This window comes from Penicillium waksmanii (genome assembly GCF_028829765.1).
Source record: "Penicillium waksmanii strain IBT 27052 chromosome Unknown utg000008l:1.0-5622682.0:1.0-5626561.0, whole genome shotgun sequence".
Taxonomy (NCBI): domain Eukaryota; kingdom Fungi; phylum Ascomycota; class Eurotiomycetes; order Eurotiales; family Aspergillaceae; genus Penicillium; species Penicillium waksmanii.
Window position 1 is genome coordinate 5,412,022 of NW_026643254.1, and position 24,495 is coordinate 5,436,516.

General features: G+C 48.3%; 1 protein-coding gene across 1 annotated transcript; it reads left to right on the forward strand.

Moving 5' to 3' along the window:
- Positions 1-6,143: 6,143 nt before the first annotated feature.
- On the forward strand, positions 6,144-9,056 carry N7481_010326 (uncharacterized protein; the record flags this gene model as incomplete). Its single annotated transcript, XM_057269545.1, has 2 exons — positions 6,144-7,258; positions 8,966-9,056. The coding sequence occupies 2 exons, from the start codon at positions 6,144-6,146 to the stop codon at positions 9,054-9,056; spliced, it is 1,206 nt and encodes a 401-aa protein (XP_057120222.1).
- Positions 9,057-24,495: the final 15,439 nt, after the last annotated feature.

Below are 24,495 nucleotides of genomic sequence, written 5' to 3' on the forward strand. Positions count from 1 at the left end.
TGATTTGTGGGTGGGCACGCCTTTTATTTTGCTCTGCGTAGAAGTGCCCGAAGCATTCAATTGATGTGTCGCAGAAGATAGGACTCCATCCGGCAGATTGGACCCGCCTGGGCCGTGGCAAACGGCTTCTTCGCTGTGTTTCGCAGTCTCTGAGGGGTAAGGTCTTGGAAATTCCTTTGGAAAATTTCGAGATATTGTCTGTGGTTGACGATCTCCGGTCACAGTGTTAACATGAAAAGTGAGACCTGTGTTGTTGACTGGGTCTGTCAGCACTGACACGCGTTCATCATTTCTGTCCCGTAGAACGGTATTTCCTCTTGTACTGTAGCGTCCTATGCCAGTATTGCTCTGGCCTTCCATGGCTTCAGCCCCCGGATTCAGAGGCGTAGGCCTCCCGGTCATTGACTCATGTTCAGCCAGCGTCTCCCTGTCGTTGGATGGACCCACGATATTCGGCCTTAGTTCTGGGAGGCTGTTTTGCCGATCAAAACAGGTCTTGACAAATCCACTGCTCGCCTCCTCAAGGGGGGTTTCTGCGGTTTCCACTGTCCTCGCTAGGATTTGTATGCTGACAGGTATGGTTGAAATTCTCTGTTTGTGGATAGGGATGCCCCATCAGGGGCCCTGGTTGGCAACTAAGACTCTGTCGTTTTTCAGAACCTTTCACGGGCATCCACAACGGTGCATCTGGAAGGGTGACTCGCCGACCATTTCGGCTATGTAGCCTTTTCCTCTGGCCCATTCTCATGGGGGCTCTTCCGAGCAGTTTATTCGCCATCATCCTGGAAGCTGGCATTGTTTTGCTGCCGTGAAAACTCCGTCTAGTAAGCTTGCCAGGAAGACTACTTCGAAACTTTCTCCTGCGCCACATGCGATGTGCTCTTTTGAGCTCCTTCACGGATGACCATGCTTTTTCCACGAGAGTCTCTTTATTGGGAACTGCCGCGTACCCTAAACCTTGATCATGCTGGGCCTGCTCCAAAACTAGGCTTGATGGATATGTATTCGAATCTGTTGATTCTTTCCATTTGTTCAATATATCTTGAAGCGCTCGAGTTCTCTGGTTAGCCTTTCCGATGATCTTATTGTTGACTTCAATCACTGCGGCTCAGGAATTCGCCGGTCAGTTAAGGCACAATCATTTTTCTACCGGATAAGGCGTAACATAACTCACCTTTTGATGCAAGTTGGTTCGAAATTGCAACCATCTCGGCAGTGAACGACAGTGTATATAACTCTGTTTGGACATCCCTCTTGTAGTACCAAGGTTGAATCAATTTCTGTGGTAGGCCGGAACTCATCATATTATGCTGGAAGTCTGACAGCTCTGCAGTTGCGTTGAAGTCATACAGATAATAATTATAGATTTCGGCTTCCTTGAATTCGATCTTGGATCTGTCTGCATTCAGAACATCCAGCCAAGTGATGGTCTTCTGCATCGTGCCATTTTCGAGCTGGATGATTTTCGGGCTTGGAGAACCAAAGATGGCGTCTATCCATTTCATAAGATTGACACTGATCATCGGGGCATTGTAAACGACCGCGAGGCTCGCATTTTTTTCAAATTGATCCAATATGTCCTGGGATTCTTCTAGAGTGAGGCAAAGTCTTTCTTGCAGCGGTTGGAACTGCTCCAGGAGACTTTCTCTTAGCTTCAGGAAATTGCCTCCTGGGCGGTGATTTAGGCTTGGATTTCTTTCGGAGAACATAGATTCAATCTTGCGACTGGTGGAGTCTTAATCGTGGTGGTTGGCTGTAGGCTCGTGATGGCCGTGGTATTCTTCTGGAAAGTCATAGAGATCAGCAGGTGTTGGTGCTTTAGATTGAGATTCGTTGCCTACCTGGTGGGACCAGAGAAGATGTGGTGGGTATGAGGCGGAGGAAAAAAGTTATTTTCTCAGAAGTCGATGATGAGTAGGAAATTTATAGCCCATGAATCTCTGGTCACGGATATAACCGGCTCTGAAAAACATAGGAAATCACAGGCCAGTCTATTTGACATGGCTATGCCGAAGCCATAATTCCAACGTTGGCAGCACGATTAGATCGGTTTGCTGATGAAGCACTACTGAAATCAACGTTGAAACATCAATGGCACTGTTGAGATATCCTATACACACCACGCTCCAGAAATTATGAGTGTCAATATGCTGTTCTGAGAGTATTCGCTGCCCTAATCTCGCGACATCAATGGGGCCTCATTGTGAAAACAGATCGCACTTCCTCGGGGCTACTTATAGTATGCAGTCGCTCAGCTGCTGCTGGCACCTCCTCTCGCACTTCGAAAGCATTGTCTTTGCATAATGTGACGTAGATCTAATCTTTTGTTCAAGCGTACGTCCAAATGCGGGATATATTCCTGAAATGCGGAGTAACCCTTTTTTCGACGCACATTTCGACACACATTTCAGAGACTACGGGTAACGAGGTCAATAAAGTAAAATTGAAAGGGAAGTTGAATGTTTACAGTACATAGAGGTTTCTTTTGCTTGGGCTGACCATGTTCAGGAGCATGCCGCAATTCGTTAAGGTCCCCGAACATAAATCGGACCGAGCCACGCACCACGCTTTACGGAAACTCAATCTGCAAGAAATGCATCACCTCTGAAATCAAGTCCTCCTCGATACATCCAATGAGTCGCTTGATCACGTCAGTGGGTATCATCGATCGTTCTTGTAGTTGTGTGCGAAGAGAGAGCTTGGGTAAGCGAGGATGAGAGGGAACAGCCTGCTGTGGCTGCACTTGCATCCTGGTTGACTTCGGGAGGGTTTTCTGTAGGAATTCAAAGAGACGACAGAGACTCTCTGCGCTATGGCTGTCGCCGATGCGAAGGCAGAATTCGATGGCAGCACAATTCTTCTCAAGCAGACTATCTCTGTCTTGAGCCAAGCGATGAAAAGCGGCGTGGCGAATGCCGGCGATCAAATGGCGCAAGTTCTGAACAGTGGTGATATTTTCACTATGCTGCTCGGACGAGATCTTCGATCGATTTCTAGCTAAGAATTTGAAGAACATGTGCAGCTCCAGTGCCTCAGGGCATGTCCAACCAACAGCCAAAGACTGTGGTAGAAGCCAATTTTGAACAAATTGGAAGGCGGAATGCTCGAGGTGCTGTTGCAGCGTTTGGAGGATCATATGTTGTGCTCGAAAAGGGACAGAGTCCTAGCATGGGAAACAAAATCTCTATAAGCTCTATCGATTGTAATCAGCGAAGGCACTCTAGTCTCTTGTTTCAGCTTACCCTTAGCATTCAGTCCCCGACTCTGTTTCAAGAAGAATTTCAAGGACCTTCGACAGTCAATTGAAATTGTTCGGTTTCGAGAGGATCGCGAGGTGATTTACCGGTAGCTGATTGACTGTGGAGAGCAATGCTGGACAGCGGCGGAGTCTCTATTGGCGCGCGACGAAATCATGTTCCGACGACGGACTCGGCGTCGACATCTCTTCATCGATGGTACCTCGACCGGCTTGTGGGTGTGGGTACACGAAGTACCCTGGTCATCCTGTGCTGGCAAATGAAACAAAGATTTGGGCGGCATGACGCGTTGCAGTGATTGCGAATCGGGGCGGAAAATGTGTCGGCTAGGCTGAGGGAAATCATTTTTCTCTCACGGGGCGAGAACAAAAATTTTGCAGGCGAAAATTTCTGCGCATGGGCAAGCGAGTTGCCAAGGCGAGTCTTCTATGGAACGACTCTACATATTAGCAGCGTGAAACCCGTGTCACATCGTTGATCAATGTTGAGACCAATGATTTGCGAATTGATTGGCTATGGTGCGAGCGAATATTGGCAGATTTCTGGAGCCACAAGAAATTAAGCTGCTACGGCGAGTAGCCCATGGCATGCCACTTCGGTCTACATCTCATACAAAACTGCGCTAAAGGCCGTTTCATCATTGTCAACAACGTTGACGAGGCAAATGATTTGTCACGCATCGCATCATGCCAACCACGGCTCCAGGTGGATCCAGCCACTCCACCCGCTCTCCAACCCGAACTCTTGAAATTTCTTATTTCAACGTTGAATCAACGTTGATAAACCGCCTCAACACCCACGAAATAAGGGTCGCCCGCTGCAAATTTGAAGTCAAAATCTCTGGACTCGGCAAAATGTACGCAAGTGGTCGCTGCCGAAACCCCTACTCAGAACAGCATAAAAGACGCTCTTTTCCTGTCGAAAAGAAAAGCAGGACTTTCCTCCTCACACTCCGGGCCTCGCAGCCTTGGGTGTCTTTTGCAGGTAAGATCTGCGTTACCAAAAAGTCTTCGCGCGAAAGGCCCCGCGTAATCAAGTTTGCCTCGCAGGGGGACGCTGCGTTACCAATTGAGACCCGCAGGAGAGTGTTGCGTCAACAAGTTCTCCCTCGCAGCAATGAGCCCTGCGTTGTAACAATGTGCTCCGCAGGGACATCTGCGACATCAAGAGCCTCCGCAGGGACATCTGCGACATCAAGAGTCTCCGCAGGGACATCTGCGACATCAAGAGCCTCCGCAGGGACATCTGCGACATCAAGAGCCTCCGCAGGGACATCTGCGACATCAAGAGTCTCCGCAGGGACATCTGCGACATCAAGAGCCTCCGCAGGGACATCTGCGACATCAAGAGTCTCCGCAGGGACATCTGCGAGATCAAGAGCCTCCGCAGGAGACCGCTGCGTCAACAAGTTCTCCGCAGGAGAGTGCTGCGTCAAAAAGTTCTCCCTCACAGCCCATGAGCCCTGTGACTGTAAAAATGTGCTCCCTCGCAGCAATGAGCCCTGCGTTGTAAAAATGTGCTCCGCAGGGACGCCTGCGTTACCAAGAACCTCCGCAGGAGACCGCTGCGACACCAAGTTCTCCCTCACAGCCCTGAGCCCTGTGATTGTATAATCTTGAGCTTCCATGCAGCCTTGAGCCCTGCGTTATCAAATGTGCGCTTGTTAGGCGACCCGTGGCGCCGCGGTCCTCGTCCTGATCCTCTGACGATTGCAGGCACCTCTTCGTGGTGTCAGAGACTAGTATTCGAGGGAGTTACTCGAAGAAGCCAAGACCTGCTTCGAAGACCCAATAGAAATCAAGAATCCCCCCAAGGAAGCTTTGTGTATGCGCACTTCAAGATTCAATGTAGACTCCATCATGCGTGGCCATTATTAGCGCAGTGTGTTTTGTAGCCTTCTATCATGCTCTGATTTTCGATAATACGCATTTTCTTACACGTAGCGTGAAGTAGAGCATTGAGTCAACGCGGCCGGTTGGAATCACGGCGTATGATAGCGGGGTGGCCAGTCTGGGTGGCGGCTGAAATTCAAGTAGTCTCCATTGGTGTCAATGTTTTTCTCTTCTGGCTAGCGGTGGAAGCAGGATTTGTCTGGATGTAGGGAGATACGGAGTTTCGACGGTGAGTGGGTAGTGTGTCGGTGTGTGATGGCGTTGGCGTGTTGATGGCGTTGGCGTGTTGATGGTGAGAATTGGAGGTGAGTGAAGGTTGAGAATTGGTGATGATGGTGATGGGGACCGAACCAGTGAATCGTGAATCCATGTTGATGTGCAGTGCGGGTGACTCCCGGGCGGTGAAGTGGTGGCCAACGGTACACTCATCGCCGTCAGAGTGGGGATCTTTGTTCCTTCACGAATGCAAAAGTTGATAAACAGTGCGAAATAATGATTTCTAAATATTAGATTCGATATGGTAGTACATACTCCGGTCGCTCTGCTATATGAAATTCTCTCGGCTCGAGCTTCATCGCGTACTCTTTGGCGATATTCCGTACTGTACAATATTTGACATAGTGTCGCTATATGCTGAGTTAATACAGTACATGCAAGATATATTGTCGATAAAAGAGGGTCACAGTTTTACTAGTGCGCCCGAGAATTATCCAGCACCCCCATATGCCATTGTTTTCAACCATGTTTGCATCTTTTAACGATCTTACTAAGCCCACATCGCATATATTTTGTACTTTCCATAGTATTCAAAATCAACACTCTCAAGTACTCAATTGGCTATGCCCGTACTAGTCCGTACTGTAACGACAACGTTCCGACAGTTATGAGCCCGGTTAGCCCGTGGTAAACACTCATCGATCGATATCTATCACCCCGACGCTATACATAGCCGAACGTCCTCGTCACAACACAGTCCCTTCAAACCGGACGCGAGATGTCACTTCCCTATCAAGACCTCGAGACGCTGGACGCTGGATCCAGCTCCAGCGCCTCCGGAGGCATTATTCTAGGCTCTTCCGACCAGTGGAGAACCTGGTATAGCACTATCAAGGTCACCTCTAAGAGCCTTGGTGTGTGGAAGTATTTGGATCCAGATGCTTCTAATCCAGAGAAGATCCCTGAGGAACCCCAAGAAACACAACCTGGCGACGCCCAGGAGGGAGCTCAAGAGATCATAGACCTTACAGACGATAATTATAAGGTCTTTCAGCGCCTGCTTGCCCATCAAGATCGCCAGACGCTTCAATTCAGGTGGACGCAGCGAAATTTGGACCGAATTGGCCAGCAAATCCGACGGACTGTTGCTACCAGCCACCAACACCTCATCGCCGATATCGAGAGTCCTCGAACACTTCTAAAAGCCCTTAAGGACCGGTTCTCTCCTTCCGAAATCGAACGCATGCTGGAATTGCGGGTGAGATGGTTGAATAAGGCAAGGTCATCTCCAAAGGACTCGCAGGTGGATATATGGCTCACGGAATGGGAAAGCCTTTATACAGAAGCCGTTAGCGCTCAAGTCCCTGATGTCACCAATCCTCGTGTGGCAGTATATGACTTCCTCTGTGCCGCTCGATCGTTAGATGAGAATTTCTATTTTTATACCTACCAGAAGGTCTTCAAGGAGAATGTGGAGGGTAAGGATGTCTCATTTATTGCCGTTATAAACGATTTCCGCCAGCTCCGCGCAACCTCACAGAAGAAAAGGAGTGGGAAAGAGTCCGCAGTGGGATTCGCCACCTTAGATGGTCAGAAAGAAGCTGGATCAACGTCAACGCAGTCAACTCGGCAGAAATCAGCTAAACAGCTCCCAGACTGTGTCTGTGGACAGAAGCACTACTTCCAGTCATGTCCATACCTTATTGTTTCCGCACGCCCGTCCGGGTGGAAACCAGATCCTGCCATCGAAAGGAAACTTCCGGAAAATATCAAAAAGCTCAGCCCATTCGCCAAAGCAAAGGCGGAAAAGCTCTATAAAGAAGTGAACCCGAAGAAGAGTGTCAACTTTGCAAACGTGGACTCTGACGAAGATACCGGTCTGGGTTTCTTCACGTATGGTGCCACTAAGAAGCCAGACCGCTCTAGTGAGGATCAGCTCAACCAAAATATCTCTCGGCCAGTTCCGTACGCTTTCTTCAGTCATAATGCCGAAAACCCACTTAAAAGCGCTTGGTTGGTCGACTCTGCAGCCAACCGTCATATTACCAACAACCGTGAAGCTTTCATTTCGTTTACGGAAACCAGCGGTAGTGTGCAAGTTGGTGACACCAAAACAGGTGTATTTGGAGTTGGAACAGTAAAGATCTGGGGCAGAAATCCAGAAACAGACCGAAAAGTCCCTCTGACAGTGGAAAATGTCCGTTATTCGCCAGGATTTCACACCAGCTTGTTATCCGTGGGGTTGATGAAGAAAAAGGGCGTTATTTGGGACCTGAGGAAAGAAGCTATTAGCACGGAATCCGGAAGGGTGGTCGCGAGAGTAAATGAATGGGATGGGCTGTTCATGCTAGACCAGGCTCAATTCTCATCGCCAGCTGCATTTAGCACCCATCCACGCCGTTCAACCTTGCCTCTCACATCCGAAGCAACTCCAAAACGCTGGCATCAGCGCCTAGCCCATATGTACGAGCAGAGGGTCGAAAAGCTCGCTGAGATGGCAGACGGTATCAAACTCACAGCAGAGACGCGCACGGAGGAAGACCCTGAGCACTGCGAGACGTGCCAACTGACGAAAGCCACCCGCCAAGTCTCCCGACGAGCCCAAACACCGGTATATGGGGCTCTCGGACGAGTTCATTTCGACCTCATTCAGGTTAAGGAAGGGTTCAATGGTGATCGATGGATCACGCACTTCTATCTTGATGCTATCCGCTATCACCATGTGGAGACGCACCCGCAGAAGAATGGTTGCCAGGATGCAGTACGGAGGTTCATCGCCATCCTTCGTAATTGGTTCAACCTTCCAATTCGAGCTTTTCACTATGACAACGAACGTTCAGCAGGCCGTACCGTGCAGCAGTACCTCGAAGACTGTGGATTTGTTATCATACACAGTCTGGTAGGCACGCCCGAGATGAATAGCTACGCAGAGCGATCTGGGGGGGGTGATCATCTTAGCCTCACGTTCACTGCTTCAAGACTCCCATCTTCCGCGATCTCTCTGGCCTGAAGCTGTACACACAGCTGTGTATATATTAAACAGATCGCCCACGAAGCTACCGGACGGACGCTGGATCATTCCACAGCAGGAGTTTCACCGGCTAGGAACAGGCATCCAGATCCCTATCAATCTCTCAAATCTCCGTCTCTACGGTTGCCGTACGTACGTACGCATTCAGGGCATTCCTCAGTCCGATAAGATGCATCCGCGGGCTGAAATTGGCTATCTGACTGGCTATAAAACGACGAACGTCTGGCGTGTGTGGTTTCCTAGGCTAGATACGGTGAAGCTTGTACGGGATGCTAAATTCGATGAGAATCTTAGCTTCAAACATCACGAACACACCCAAAAGCCAGTTCTCGAGCCCGTTCCGGAAGCTACAGAAGTCATACAAGAAGACGAGCTTGATCTACAGCTCGAACAGGCTCTTCAACGACTCTCAGCCCAGTCGCAAGACCTCGCGACACCTCAAACTCAAACTATATCCTATCCTATCCCAGAGATCCAGCGGCCAGCCCCGCAGGAGAACGTCGAGAAGGAGCTATATCCAGCTGAATCGGAGTTTTCACTTTCACATCTATCTCCATTGCATTCACCAGCTCATTCAGAGCCACCAATCCCGGTGTCACTGCCCTTGCTACCAGCGAGGCAGCTCACACCATCGTCAACACCATCTCGGATACCATCTGAACACATACATTTGCTCCCAGCAACGCCAGAGCAGCCCATTCAAGCCTCGACACCGCCAGCGCCGGCTCGAGCATTCTCAGATCCACCAACATATCCGCAGTCGGCTATCCCAATCAGACCTCTATCAGTCCACGAATCCTCATCTTCTTCTTCCCATCCCTCTCCTTCGAATCAGCGTACGGCCCCGTCAACGGCCTCCTTGCCTATCCAGCGCACTCCGGAGCCATCAGCTATCCCAGGCAGCTTCCCAGCAGGCACGCCCGTACCTTCGATCAATTTTCAGCTACCACACCGGCGCCAAGAAGGGATATCAGAAGAGAATGTCGTGGAGGGCAAACGGAAGCGAAAGCCACCTTCAGACCCATACCTCGCCAGCTATTTCACGCACGATAACGAGGAAGATCAGGGAGGGGTCTTAGCTGCCTTTGCCACTGCAATCTCTGCACCAACGCCAGATCAGCACCGGAAGCATCGCGACGATCTGCCACCTGAACCCCAGAACTGGAAACAAGCCGTTAGCCACACATTCAGTGAAGGCTGGTTGGCTGCTGCAGGACTCGAGATTGAATCTTTACGGATGCGAGGCACATACACCACCGGAAGACGGCCCCAAGACTGCAGCGTTCAAGTGCTGCCTCTCACTTGGGTCTTCACCTACAAATTCGACAGCAATGGCTTTCTCCAGAAGCTTAAAGCTCGCATTTGTGTACGTGGTGATCTCCAAGCCATCGATTCAGAAGAGAAACGAGCCGCAACTCTCGCAGCTCGTACAGCGAGATCTATCTTCGCGCTAATTGCGGCTTTCGACCTGGAAACCATGCAGCTAGACGCTGTGAACGCATTTCTGAATAGTACTCTGAATGAAGAGGTCTATACTCAGATGCCTGAAGGATTCACAGATAAAGAGAGCTGCTGGAAGCTGAACAAAGCCCTTTATGGTCTGCGAAAGTCCCCGAGGCTCTGGCAACAAGAAGCCACCCGAGTACTCGAAAAGCTTAGCTTCCAGGCTGTTCCAGAAGACCTATGCCTTTTCACTCGCAGCGGCATCATCGTCTTCTTCTATGTAGACGACATCATCATCGCCTACCACCGTTCGAAGTCTAGCGAGGCCATCCAGCTTCGTACGCAGCTTCAGAAGCACTGGGAGCTTCGTGATATGGGAGAAGCCACCTGGTTCCTTGGGATTCGAATCCTGCGTGACCGGCAGCAGTATAAACTTTGGCTTTGTCAAGACTCCTACTTCTCATCAGTAGCTGCTCGCTACCATCTCTCTAGCGGTCGGAAATACCATTCACCATTACCTGTCGAACGCCTCACGGCGTTCACAGGCCAAGCTACAGCTGCGCAGATCCACGAATTTCAGCAAAAGGTCGGATCCGTCCTTTACGGGACCATTATTACCCGTCCGGACGCTGCAAAGTCCGCTAGCCACCTGGCCGAATTCCTCACTAATCCCGGACCGCAACAACTTGAAGCAGCCGATCGGCTCATCCGTTACCTCGATTCCACTCGTTACTTTACCCTCGAATTCCATCCAACGCATGACCTCGAGCCTGCCCTTCAATTCGCTAGCGATGCATCATTCGGTGATTACACGGATCGTAAGAGCTCGGAAGGCTACCTCTGCAAGCTATTTGGAGGGGCGGTCGACTGGAAAGCAGGGAAGCAACGGACCGTAACGACTTCTACCACAGAGGCAGAGCTACTAGCCCTATCCGAGGCAGCGAAATCAGCACTCTGGTGGAAACGTCTGCTCGCCGCTGTCAACCTTGAATACCAGTACTCGGAAGCGATGGAAATACAGTGCGACAACGCCCAAACTGTGGCCCTTCTCACCAAGGAGTCGCCGCAGCTAGGCACTAAGCTTCGCCACGTCGATATTCACCACCACTGGCTTCGGCAGGCCGTACAAACCGGAGGGATCACTATCCGCTGGGTTCCCACAAAGGATATGGCCGCAGACGGACTCACAAAACTGCTCCCAACCCAGAATCACGGAAAATTCATGCGAGCTCTCGGACTCACGGACATACAGCACCTTGTGAAATGAGGTAGAAATGAGAGAGGAAGATCGCACTCAACACCACGTTCTCGGGCATACGGCGGCTGCTGGGGGGGGTGTGTCGATAAAAGAGGGTCACAGTTTTACTAGTGCGCCCGAGAATTATCCAGCACCCCCATATGCCATTGTTTTCAACCATGTTTGCATCTTTTAACGATCTTACTAAGCCCACATCGCATATATTTTGTACTTTCCATAGTATTCAAAATCAACACTCTCAAGTACTCAATTGGCTATGCCCGTACTAGTCCGTACTGTAACGACAACGTTCCGACATATATATACCCAGACCAATCCTAGTATATACATTACCGGCAATCGAAACGGCAACGAACCACCAGAATAACAGCGATAGAAAGCCTAATTCTTCTAAACAAATCTTCGTGTCGGTCTGATCGGACGAAAGATACTTGTGGGGCTCAAAATGCTGGTCTAGCTAGGTGCGTCCAGAAACGACTGATTATTTGGGAAATGGTGTCTATGATTAAGTAGAATTCCCGCCGCCAGCACCTCCGTTCATGTGGTCTAATGGAATTGCTGCAGTGACTTTCTAGAACGGCGCGGGTTCAATTCCTGCGGGATACATTCAGATGACCCTTCATCAGAAAGACAGATCAAAACCTGCCTGATTCTCCGGGTGATTTCGTGATTTCTACGGTTGATTTTTACCTCTTGGCCACTTCGTGATTTTAATAAACTGACTTTCCTGTAGTCACTTGATCATGCCGACCCCAGGCAGCATCCGGCGGTATTCGGGCGCGTGCTACAGGCGACGAGGCCGTGCACGACGCGTCGCAGCGTCTCGCGTCGGGCATACGTGACATTCCCACACTGATAGAAATATGATGGCTACGTTTGAAGTTAATAAGTACGTCTTATCCACGAGTTATCAAAAACTGACATGGAAATATTCGATCAATAATTGAGCAGTTGCAATCGTCGCGGCAACCGACCGGTCGTACTTTACGGGGCTCCTTCTACTGATGAGTTCGTGGAGTTCGGTGATGACATCGAGGAGGGAGCATTCGATCGGCCCGCGGCCACATTGGGAGAAAACAGCCATCTTCATATCAGCGATTTGGCCATATGGTCGGTTGGCTGCCCAAATTCTTCGCCGATGACGAGAGCGTACTTGCCAGCTTCGTTCATGAAGCAGGCCATTATGGCAGCTTTAAATGACCGTCTGCATGAGATCACAGGCAAGGCAATTGCCGCTGGATATACCTAATCTGGCACCAATTATCAGCAGCTGGTACAATACGGTCGCTCGGAACTTACCTTGTTCGTGGCTTCGATGAGATCCATAGCCAGCTATAATGCACTTTCTCGATCGGACTCGCCAGAACGGCTGAATTAGGGCTGTCTCTCACTGCCTCTTTATGTTAACTGATTTCTGTTGACTGAGGGTGGGGTAGACTTGCCGTGATGCAGCCTGGAATCAGTATAGAAAAACCAGGGATGAGGCAGCAGGCTCAGCTTGGTCACACGTGGAGGGCCTGGGATCACTTCGTTTCACGGGGGAATGGATGTAGCCGTACCTGCCAATGCACGATTCTGGGCAAATCTTCAACTATGTCAGGGCAACGTACCACCAGACAAGAGATCCATGGTGTTTTGTTTGCGACAAACGTCGGCCTGACCGGAAAATGACTGGTCTCATGGTGAGGGATCCATTATAGATCCAAGCCATGGGCTGTCATCGCTTGCTCAGCTGCAATGAGGGATTGAAATATCTGGCCTTTAGACTGTTGCCAATAGCCCGTTTGAATTGCCGATTGATGTTCCTCGGGGAGATAGTTGTTCTTTTCTGTGGTCGATTCTTGGCTTCTCTTCGTTGTTGCAGATGCTCCGATGGGTCGCTCGGTCAACAGTGAGGCTGGTTCATGGCTACCGACAAGCCTTCGGATTCGACGTGAACAGGATATTTATAGCCGTCGAAATATTGCCAAAAACTAGTACATTGAGTGTCAACTTTTTTTGGACAGGGTAATGCTGAAAAGAGGAATGAAAATACTTGACATTCTATCGCATGGCGAAGCAGAGGGTATCAAGCCTTTCTGAAATGGGCCCGCTAATACGCCAGGTGAAGTGGCCGTGCCAACCACGTCTTCAGAGACAGCCAAGGCGCAAGCGTAGTAAAATCCAGTGGCTTCGCCCATCAGATTGTTGCAGCTGGTTGAGTTTCATAGAGGAGGGGGGAACATAGCTCTGTCAGGTTGTCAGGTCTAGTGTAAAAGAGTCATCAGCGATCTTTACTGAGGAACAGAGAGCCACGAACGGATAGTAATCCCACGGATATCAAAATGCAGTACCCGGCGTTGGGAATGGGCAGGGGCAAAGCCCAAGCGTAAATTACGATTCATTGAGTGACTTGCAATATGAAGCTTGCCATCCTATATGGAGGGTCGTTAGCACATGATATCTGCCTTCAGAATCGCTGCAAAATTTGCAACTTACATTTTCAGATATTGCTGTCGGCTGCAAGGGACTGTATAAAGGATGACATCAATTTATCATCAATCATCAATCATCAGTAAGCAGTTCATGAAGGCAACTTGGAACCCACTGTGCTCACAACTTGGACCATTCAGAATCTTGAAAGGTTCGTTCAATGGGTGCTCAGCGGAATAGCGGAGGCAGGACTAATATTAAGCATCTTTGGCGTTAGCATGATTTCAAATGACTGGGCAGCTACACTCACTGTTCGAAAACTTGATATCGAGAAAGGTTAAGCTTTTGCAATTATGAGGTCAGCTCAATTCATTGCATGATTTGGAGGTTAATCCATACCAAAGAGTAGCCGCAGAGACGAGCTACGTTCGATGTTCTTTCACCCAGGGCGACAAAGGAATGCTTGCGAACGACTGTTCAGCCGGCGAGGGATCGGGTATTTATAGCAATCCAGCCAGGCATTCGGTCTATGTCAATGAATTGTGAGGGCTCAAATATAAAATACTCTTCAATGATCATTGGCTCAACATTTCATCATTGATTCAAAGCAGCTCTCAGAGACCTTGCATTTGCGCCCGGTGATCCAGAATGTGAAAACAATTTTCTAACCGCTCTCATCGTTTAAACAGTCGTAAGGATAACGCAGACAATAATCGATGACGATTATCAACATTCACCACCGTCCGTCCCCCTTTTATTGCGACGGCGAGGTGACGAGGTCATGCAATTTCATTTAACTCATCGGTGACGAGCCGGTTAGTCTCCACAACAGCAACTCACCAAAGGCAGACAGACCGCAGGGTTCTTCGTTACCTACCTCGCTTATCGGAGAAAATGCATCACACCTACACAACATCAAGTAGATAGAAGCTATAGTGGGGCGTGGGACTGATCCATACATCCCCGTCTCACAACAGAGTCTCTTGTTTATAAGTCAGAATACAGGTTAATTACAATTCTGTATAACAAATGCGATCAGTCTCATCTCTGCATATGGTAATACCCGCATCAATCTCCTGCGAACGAGGTGGATGCGGGTTACTCTGAGATTAATTGCCAATTAGTGCCATCGATGGCCCACATGCTCACAAGTCGCCTTTGAGATAATTGGCTCATAATTGGCCTTGGCTCCCAGGAGCCTGTGGGTCGTCCATTAGAATGCTATAATTGGATAGCACCAATCGAGCGGAGGAACAATGAGCCAATCGGTGCCATGAATCATCCAGAGGGGCCACAAAGCCTCCGTAGAAATGACTGGTTCAAGTTTGGCTATGAGTTCCTCGGAGCCAAAGCCAAAACTACACCTTCCCTAGTTGAATAGCCCGTCAGCAGTGTAATCATTGTATACTAGTAATAGAACGCCATTTACTGAGGAATGATCAGCCAATCAGTGCCATGGAAGATCCACATGTACCATAAAGTGTTGTGATATGAGGCTGGTGCAGATCAGGAACCAAGCCGAACCATCGGAATTAATCCCGAGGTATCTATACAAAGAACCAAGTTGATTGGAAATCAACTTGTTCTTCTTGTTGTATATATATATAGCCTAGTGTTTCCCTCTGAACAATAAGACAATATACCTCTGAACTACAAGACAAAGCCCCAGTGGAAATGATTGGTCCAAATTTTGCTAAGAGCTCCTGGGAGCCCGAGCCCACCATTACACCTACCATAATTGGATAGCCCGCCAGCAATACCCACATCGAATTCCCACGAACTAAGTGGATATGTGAGATTGGGTGCCGCAGTAAAGAGATATAAGCTAATCAGAGCCATGAAAGCCCACAGGCGTCTAAGGCTGGAAGCCTATGATCGTCGATATACATGCTGTCGTTGGATGCTATTGGTACTAGTGCGATATTCCAAAAATAATGGGACACTCGGTGCCATGAATGACTCGAATGCATGAACACTTTTGGTCTATCAAGCGGAAAAGACTGCCCGGATGAGCAATTTGACTCAGTGGAATATAGTTTTGTTTAGAGGTATGAATCGTGTTATTACTTCTTGAGAAAATATGAGGCTATTTATACAATACGGAGCCAAGTTGATTTAATATCAACTTGATTGTCTATATAGAGAACTCATAGTTTATTCCAATACCGCGGCTTGCTTCCTGATCTGTACAGCCTCATCTCGTACAGCATCCTTGTTCCCCCGCTTGATCTTACTGTACCAATCTTCTTTTCCTACGCTTCTAGAAAGTTTGTAGAATGAAAGATGGCTTCAACACAAGAGTTATAGAGCCACTGCTGGGCTCGACTGTGACATTGTGATAGACTGAAGTGATATCCATCCTTGTTGCCAAGTCCAGACAGGAAATTGTTGGAGCACCTGTATTTATGGTATTGTCCTGTCACCCTGATACGCACTACTCATGCATTAGGGTTAGACCTGTATCTATCATACTGGGTCGTGACCCACACAGTCTTCAGATAATACAACTACTTTACACATGCTACAACAGAAAGCCAATGTAGCAATCCCATTAGACCACATTGGGAAAGGTGCTGACGGCACAAATTTTGCCTAATTATGACCACTATTGTCCAAATCATCATCCCAGCGCGTTTTTCCGCGCATACATCCAGCCAGATCAGCGTTTTGAGCTCCACAAGTTCCTTTCATTCGATCAGGCCGGCACAAAATGATATCTGAAATATATTTAGCAGAATCAGGCTTTCCATCGCGGCTACTCTCGTTGCCGATGTAACAGCCGATAATGTACACAATAGCATGAATCTAGGGGGATATATATAAGATTTCAGCTTTATTAAATCAGATACAGAATATCGCCAAAGAGCACGCGACGATGTTTCAGCCGAGAGAATGCCACACAGAAGATCAACCGGAGTATGTACCACCATATCGAACCCAATTTTCAAAAATTGTCATTTCACATTGTTTATCAACTTTTGCATTCGTGAGGGAACAAAGATCCCCAACTATGACGGGGATGGTTTACCGTTGGCCGCCACTTCACCGCCCGGGAGCCGCCCGCACTGCATATCAACAGATTCACTGGGCCGGCCCCATCATCATCATCATCATCATCATCATCATCATCATCATCATCATCATCATCATCATCATCATCATCATCATCATTACCTCCCAACGGTCACTCACCTCCAGTCTCACCATCAACACATCAACACGTCAACACTATCAACAACCACACACCATCAACACACCGAAACACCACCCACTCGCCGTCGAAACTCCGCATCTCCCTACATCCGGACAAATTCTGCTGCCACTACCAGCCAGAAGAAACAAGCATTCACACCAATGAATTACCTTGGAACTCAGCCGGCACCCAGATTGGCTATCCTCATATCGGCGATTGACTCGATGCTCTAATTCACACTACGTGACTACGTGGAAGGGAATGTCCATTCTTGAAGCCCAGGGCGTGCTTGAGCGCTACAAAGTGCATTTTTCGAATCAGAGCCATGTACGGTGGCATTTACATACAATACTCAAGTCATTCTAGACCATGTCTCATTGGATTCTTGATTTCTATCGGTTGTTTGGAGCAGGTCTTGGCTTCTTCGAGGTCCCAGACGGACCCGAATACTAATCTCTGACACCACGAAGAGGTGCCTGCAATCGCCAGAGGATCAGGACGAGGGCCGCGGCGCCACGGGTCGCCTAATGAGCGCAAATTTGATAACGCAGGACTCAAGGCTGCATGGAAGCTCAAGATTATACAATCACAGGGCTCAGGGCTGTGAGGGAGAACTTGCTGTCGCAGCGGTCTCCTGCGGAGGCTCTTGATGTCGCGGATGTCCCTGCGGAGGCTCTTGATATCGCAGATGTCCCCGCGGATCACATTTTTACAACGCAGGGCTCATTGCTGCGAGGGAGCGCGTTTCTACAATCACAGGACTCATGGGCTGTGAGGGAGAGTTTGTTGACGCAGCCCTCTCCTGCGGAGACTCTTAGTGTCGCAGATGTCCCTGTGAAAGACGCCCCGAGGCCAAGGCCCCGAAGTATGACGAGGAGAGTCCTGCTCTCCTGTTCGACGGGAAAAGGGCGTCTTTCATGCCATATCGAGTACGTTATTCGGCAGCTACCACTTGCGTACATTGTGTCCGATCCAGCGATTTGCACTCGAAATTCATAGTGGGCGGCCGCGAGTTTGCTGGGCATTGAGTCGGTTTATGCCACGTTTCAATAAGCATTTTCAAGCGTTCGGGCTGGAGAGCGGGTGGAGTGGCCCGCTTCATCAACGTTCACAAAGGTGAAGCGGCCCTCAACTCAATTAGCAAGCAATTGAAGTCGTCCGCAGTTCGCGTCGGGTATTGCGGAGGCACCAATTGCGCATATCTCGCCTGAATGAGAGTTTCTCATCCGGCATTCGTGCCGCGCGAGCGCTTCTTTGCTGGGCAATGAGGCATTCGTTTCAACGTTGAAATAAGCATGGTAAAGCGTTTTGGGGTAGCCGGCGAGGACGTAGCTCGCGCCACTGGACTAAGCCGGGCTCCGCTTGACAAATCATTTGTCTCAACGTTGGTCGACCTAGGTGAAAGGCCTTCAACGCAGCTGGCATGGATGGGGTGTAGACCGAAGTGGCGTTCCATGGTCCAGTCGCCTTGGCAGCTTAGTCTTCCGTAGCTTCAGGAATCTGCCAATGTTGCCTCGTACTGTAGCCAGTTGATTTGCGAATCATTGGCCTCAACGTTGTCGAACATGGTGACACGACTTTCACGCAGCCAATATGTAGGTTTAGGCTGAAGAAGCATTCCGTGGACAACTCGCTTTCGCAAATCGCTTGCCTGCCCATTGAATTTTTCTCTGCAGGCCCCTCGCCTCCCTGGGAACAAATGCTTTTCCCCCTCCATCCAACCCGTTAGCCTAGCTGTTCTCTATTCCGTCGCGAGTTGCAACCACTGCAATACCTCATGCCGCCCACATCAATATTACACCGACCAGTGCATGATGACCGGAGTGCCTCGTGGGTCGGCACCCAGAAACTAGTCGAAAGGTACCATCGATGAAGATATGTCGACGCCGACTCCGTCGTCGGAACATAGTTTCGTCGAGCCCAATCGAGACTCCGTTGCTGTCCAATGTTTATGGTCTTCACGATTCATCAGCCATCGGTAAATCATCCCTGCAGATACTCTGGAAATCCATACGTTCTCTAATTAATTTGTTTCAGGTCTTTGGAACGCTTCCTGGAACATTGCCAGGCGACGAATGTCACGGGTAGGTCCAAAGCAGGGTTGGAGTGCTTTCGCTAATTGCCTACGATAGAATGCATAGAGACTCTGTTCCCCATGCTAGGACTGCCTATGATGCCTTTCCCTTTTCGAGCTTAATATTTGATCCTCCAAACCCTACAACGTCATCTCGAGCATTCGGCCTTCCAATTTGTCCAAAAATGGCTTCTGCCACAGTCTTTGGCTGTTGGCTAGACATGCCCCGAGGCACTGGAGCTGCACAAAGCCTTCAAGTTCTTAGTTAAATATCGATCGAAGATCTCGTCAGAGCCATGCTGTTCGAATATCAGCCCTGTTCAGAACTTGCGCCATTCCATCGCCAGCATCCACCACGCCGCTGTTCATCGCTTGGCCCAAGACAGAGATAGTCTGCTCCAGACGGGATAATTGCACTAAATAAAATTACAAATGTCGTCTCAAGAAGGCTGTCTTTACGGACGAAATCACAGAATTTGAAATCTCGTTCATGGATTTGGGGGCAATGGAAGAGTGAAATTGGAGAAACGCGCCCCCTAGAAGCCCTATAACCCGGAGCTTCTACCTGACCCTTGGGCTTCAGCCCCATCAACTTCGTGGCTCAGAGACTGCAGTTTTTCGCCATTGAAACCATATACCAATCAAGCTGCTAATGGAACCGGTCATGCCAACAAGTCCATCGTCGATGTTGGCGAATTTGAGTTCGGAAATGGGTATGATTAAATCGCATAGGGTCGCGATTAGTTGAACACGTGTGTTAGTGCGTTCCCTTCAAAGAGTCAGCGTGGTGAATTGAAGGTATCTGCTATCCGTGAGAAACGAACCTGTTGATTTTCCTCGCCTCGATGGCTCCATCTCCCTCCTTACGATTCACAGTCTTCTCCCTTTGTTGCAATTTCCACAGTGTGTAGATACTAGCCACGGCATTGCAGGTTAACCCAGCCATCCAAGCATGGTAGGCAAGCCTCTGGAGACTCTTGGTAACGGTCATCTTTCGCACTCCAATAACATCTATGAGGGTGATGGTGTCGAGGGCAAGGTAACTACCATAGCCGAGATGACCGACGACAGTAAGGTAACGGAGCACAGGGTCCATGGGACTCTTCCTCTTCAGGGCACTGGAAGCAGCATTGAACTTTTCGACGAAACTTCCAACTCGTAGAATTTTGCGAGTTATTTTGAATTCCCTCTTTATCACTTCAAATGGATGGATGATAGAGTGCGGCTTCTTTGTACGGCAAAGGTACCAGCAGCAAAAGCGGGAGAAGTATTGCAAGGTACGTAAAATCTTGTCACGACCAGCTGTATATCACCAGAGAGAGTAGTTAGTTTGATAGATCTTCGACTTTGTAAGGCTCTGTTGTAAAGGCATGGGAATCCGGTAAAGAATGGCGTAGATAACAATGATACACACATGGAAGATGTCATAGCATAGTACGCGAAATAAAATATAAAATTTACGTACCGGTTGTCGCGATAAATCGCAAGAAATGTGCCAAGGAAGAGCGGCTGGGTGGAACATTTGGAGTCATATTGCCGTAGATGATTTTTTTACAAAGTCTTCTACCGATAGCCTGCTCTCTGAAGGCGATGATTTACTCGGTTTCGAATGAATCTGAGGAATCCTTGGGAAGTTATAAGCCCGTCAATACCAGGTGGGATGGTAAAGACGCAAGGTTCGGTAATTACTCGGCGGCCGGGTAAAATTCGATGTTTTTTTCGCCACTAACACGGGATTGACGTAAAATACCTCCATATGCCGCCATTTCCGTTTTTTCCATTGCGCTATTATAAATCCAACCTGCCAGATGTCAATCTACCGGACGATAAGTATGGCCTGATTGGTTGCAAGCAAAACGGTTAGATTGCCTACCGCTTTCATAACGTCGCGCTGCGAGCATCGAGAAGTCGATATCTTCAATACGATTACCCTCCCTGATACATATGGAATCGACGCTCATGAAGGCATGTGGAACTCAATCCTCGCCAAAAGCCGCCGGTCATCTTCACCATAATGTCTGCAGAAGGGTACATATGGCGTGCGACCGATGCCGCGTGCATAAATCCAAGGTATGTATTCAGTGAGAACGCGATAAATAAGCAATCATCATACTGCCAGTTCAATTGACTTTTGCCAAGTGTGATGGAGGAAAGCCTTGTTCCCGGTGCCGGACGAAGAAGGCCATGTGTGTCTTTCGGAATCAATATAAAACACATCACAGCACATGCCCCAGGGAGTCCGTTTGCACTTTTCTCAGAAGCTTACATTTGACCACCTAGCTAACACCCATATGGTCAACAGATTTGTCCAACAACAGGAATGGCTTATTGATGGTTTCCGGAATCTCTACCGACGAGCCACCACTGGCGATCGCTGGCCAGGTGATCAGGTAATACCCAAGCTTAATGGTCAGCCATTCATAGACGACCTGCTCTCCAGATTAAGTGCCCTCTCACAAGGCCCGGTCATTCCATCACCGTTCTTACCCAGCTCCCCCTTTTATAACGAAAGCAGCCAGAAAACCTCAATTTCAGGCTGTAAGTCTACTTTGGAACCTTTTGTGGGTAGAATTTGGGAGCCTCACGGACCTCGCGATGTCGGCCAGGTAGTGGAAGGCTTCATCAACCCTTTGTCACTCCAGAGAATGGGCGACAGCGACGAGAAGGTTTTTACCGAGATCGATGAGCACAGAATGACGACTGGTAACAAAAATCGCTTCTCTGGAGACCCGGACATGCTATTGTTTGAATTGAGTGCCTACATTTTTACGAGCTGTGTTCCATCCTCGATGGACCTAAGCTCAGTAAAAGAGATTTTCATTTGACGTCTGTCGGTAGCGAGGCCCGAATCTGTTGAATAAGCAAACATAAGCCATACAGGGTGTTTCTCAATTGACTTGAGCTCTACGCGTGGTCAAAGAAGTTATTTGAGGATCACCTTGAGATGATAAGTTAGAAATTAATCAAACGTAGTGATTGTTCGATAAATATCCATAATTCAATAATTGTCCTTTGATAAACAGTACCGGTGAACATTGAAAGTTGTCCATATTTATGGATTGGACACCGGGTCCCCGACAGGTAAGAGTAGCAGCCAATAAAACACTCGAGTCTACTGCTTTTAAAAGCCACAATCTACAGGTGATAAAGCTTTATGACTTAAATATCATGCATTTTAACTCAATGTTTTTAGTTTGAACCAATCCATTGAGTTTCCTCTTTGGATTTCATCTGATCTCATCTGTCACACAAAACTACTCATCTAGCATATCAGAGAAAGAATCTTGTTGAGCTGAAAATTTCGCCGAATAGATAAACTATGGGGTGACCGCAAATTTATCGTCGACCCGCGAAGAAAAATTGGAGCCCTGAGGTACGAGTTGATATCGAAGAATCAATAATCACATTGCAATACCGCATTTTTCTCTATTGATGATTCAATGAAGGGTTCCAGACCGGCCGAGAATGCCGACAGTTCTATGCAGATGGCATTTTTGGCACTACCAAAAGAATCTGCGGTGCCGGTAAGATTTGGCGATAGTTGTGGTACCTTTCATGCTATTTGAAAAGAAGATCTCCGCACCCCATCCACTCCGCATGAGGAGAAATTTTTGTGCCAGTAACCCGTTCTGGTAATGCTATTTTCCCCGAACAAATGCCGACCAATAGCCGCCGCAGTGACACTTTATGCTTTGAAAAAAGCCGGAAAGCGCATCATTACATACGTAGCTAAGCTTCAAAGGCTGTTCCATAAATTTGCCACAGTAGTAAAGCGGGATATAAAGATATAGGGCAAGGACTAGAACCAAAATCTCTTGCCAAATTGGAGAGTCCGATCCTTGCTTTAGCGGTAAATACCTCATTTCCTACACCAACCGCTGACAGGACCCCGCACGATGTCTACCATGTACTCAAATCAGCCTTCTATAACGAAAGGAGCACTGCGACCGATGAACAGTCGGGTGCTAGCTTCAATGCCCTGTTACAAGGGCCCTGGAAATTCAGACGATGGTAAGGCCACTGGAAAAAGGGTTTATTTCTGCATTTTCCGGTGCTGATCATTTTTGGCATCTCACAATTCAGAGACCTGCAATCTGTGTTTTGAGGAAATGAGCTCCCAGTCAATCTTTAGGCAGCTGCCGTGCAAACACCTCTTCCACCAGCCATGTATTGACAACTGGATGTGCAAGCGAGATGCAAGCTGTCCACTATGTCGACAAACCTTTTATGACCTACACTCAGCAGCTTCCATGTTCACTCCGATGGTCGCTTCCAATTTCAATAGTGGCAGAGCAACTTACGCGTCGCGAACTTCTTCAGTCCAACGGTGGAAGAAGCTATTCCATTTATCTAGTATCCCACTCAAGGGACAAGCTCGATTGAGTGTATAGGAGTATGCTTTAAATATCGACAAGACCACTGTCCGAATGAGAAGAAGATACTTCGCCTTTGCCTCGACTCGGGGTCCGGGTCAAATCAATGACATTTACTTTTTTTCCGCGTACGGAAATTCTTTTACATATGGTCATTTGTTGTAAGATATCTAGCCCGCTCGTACACTCTGCCAGTATGGTACCGCGAATTCTCGCGATATGAGTAATTTAATGGTCGGGATCGCCTTCACTCTACTCGAAGTACGGAAACAGGCAGAGATGTGTCAATATTGCAAGATTGCGCCATGAAAGATTTTCAGCCACAGTATGTTGTCACATCAACTATCTAGCATAAAGACCCTGCATATAGAAGAGAACTTATTCCTTTTGATTTGAAGTAATGTAAAGTAAATGATTGACCACTATCAGCATTAGTATCTATGTTTCCTATATCGAGTAATACTATCGAACCAATGAATGATATTCATGTCCTGTGGACTTGGCCGATAGCCAAGTCGTCCTCTTACTCCGACTTTCCCGCCCGAAATTTTCCCGAGAGATTCCCACGTTCCGATCTACATTTCCGTATTTGAATACAAGGTGTACAGTTAAGACCGAGGCTGCATTGGCATGTAGTGCTTGTAATGTGGGCTACAGCTAAGGGAGTCCCGTTGACTTGAAAATTATTTTCTGAGAGAGCCATCTAGCTGATTTCTAAAATCTTCTTTAATCACATAGCAGACTTCTCGAAAGTGTTGGAGGCAAAAAGAAGTTGTGCTATTCACTAGGCAATATTCCTGCATAGACTGGATTTGCGAGATGTTTCATGAGGTTAACCGCATTGAAAATCAATGCCCTACTCAATTCCCGCACGCCACTTACGCTGCTCATTGACCGTCAGTACGGAGAAGCAAACGAGACTTAGCTGCCTTTTGAACAGATTCAAGTCAACAGATGCGATTCATTAGGCCAAAGTGCTACATGTCGGCTATGAGATACCAGATTCTGCTTAATTCCAGATCCTGTTCAAGTGGCGCGACATCGCTCCTCATTATCAGGTAACCAACTTTCAGATGAACATTGCCTCTGTTACCATTCACCGTGGGATTTCAACGGTTCTCACCCCGCTTCTGTCCGGCCCGCGACTTATCCCAATTCCATAGGTTTGCTTGGGGAAGTCCCGCTTCTCCTATCAATGCAACCCCAGAACCACGCGGCCGTTGAGATGCGTACTGGTATCTAGAGTTGCTGTTGACCCGCAAGTATTTCTAGCGATGTTATGTCCAAGGATAATGAACAATTCCCCAACATGGTCCAGTATTGTTGGAAACGACATGGCTTACTGC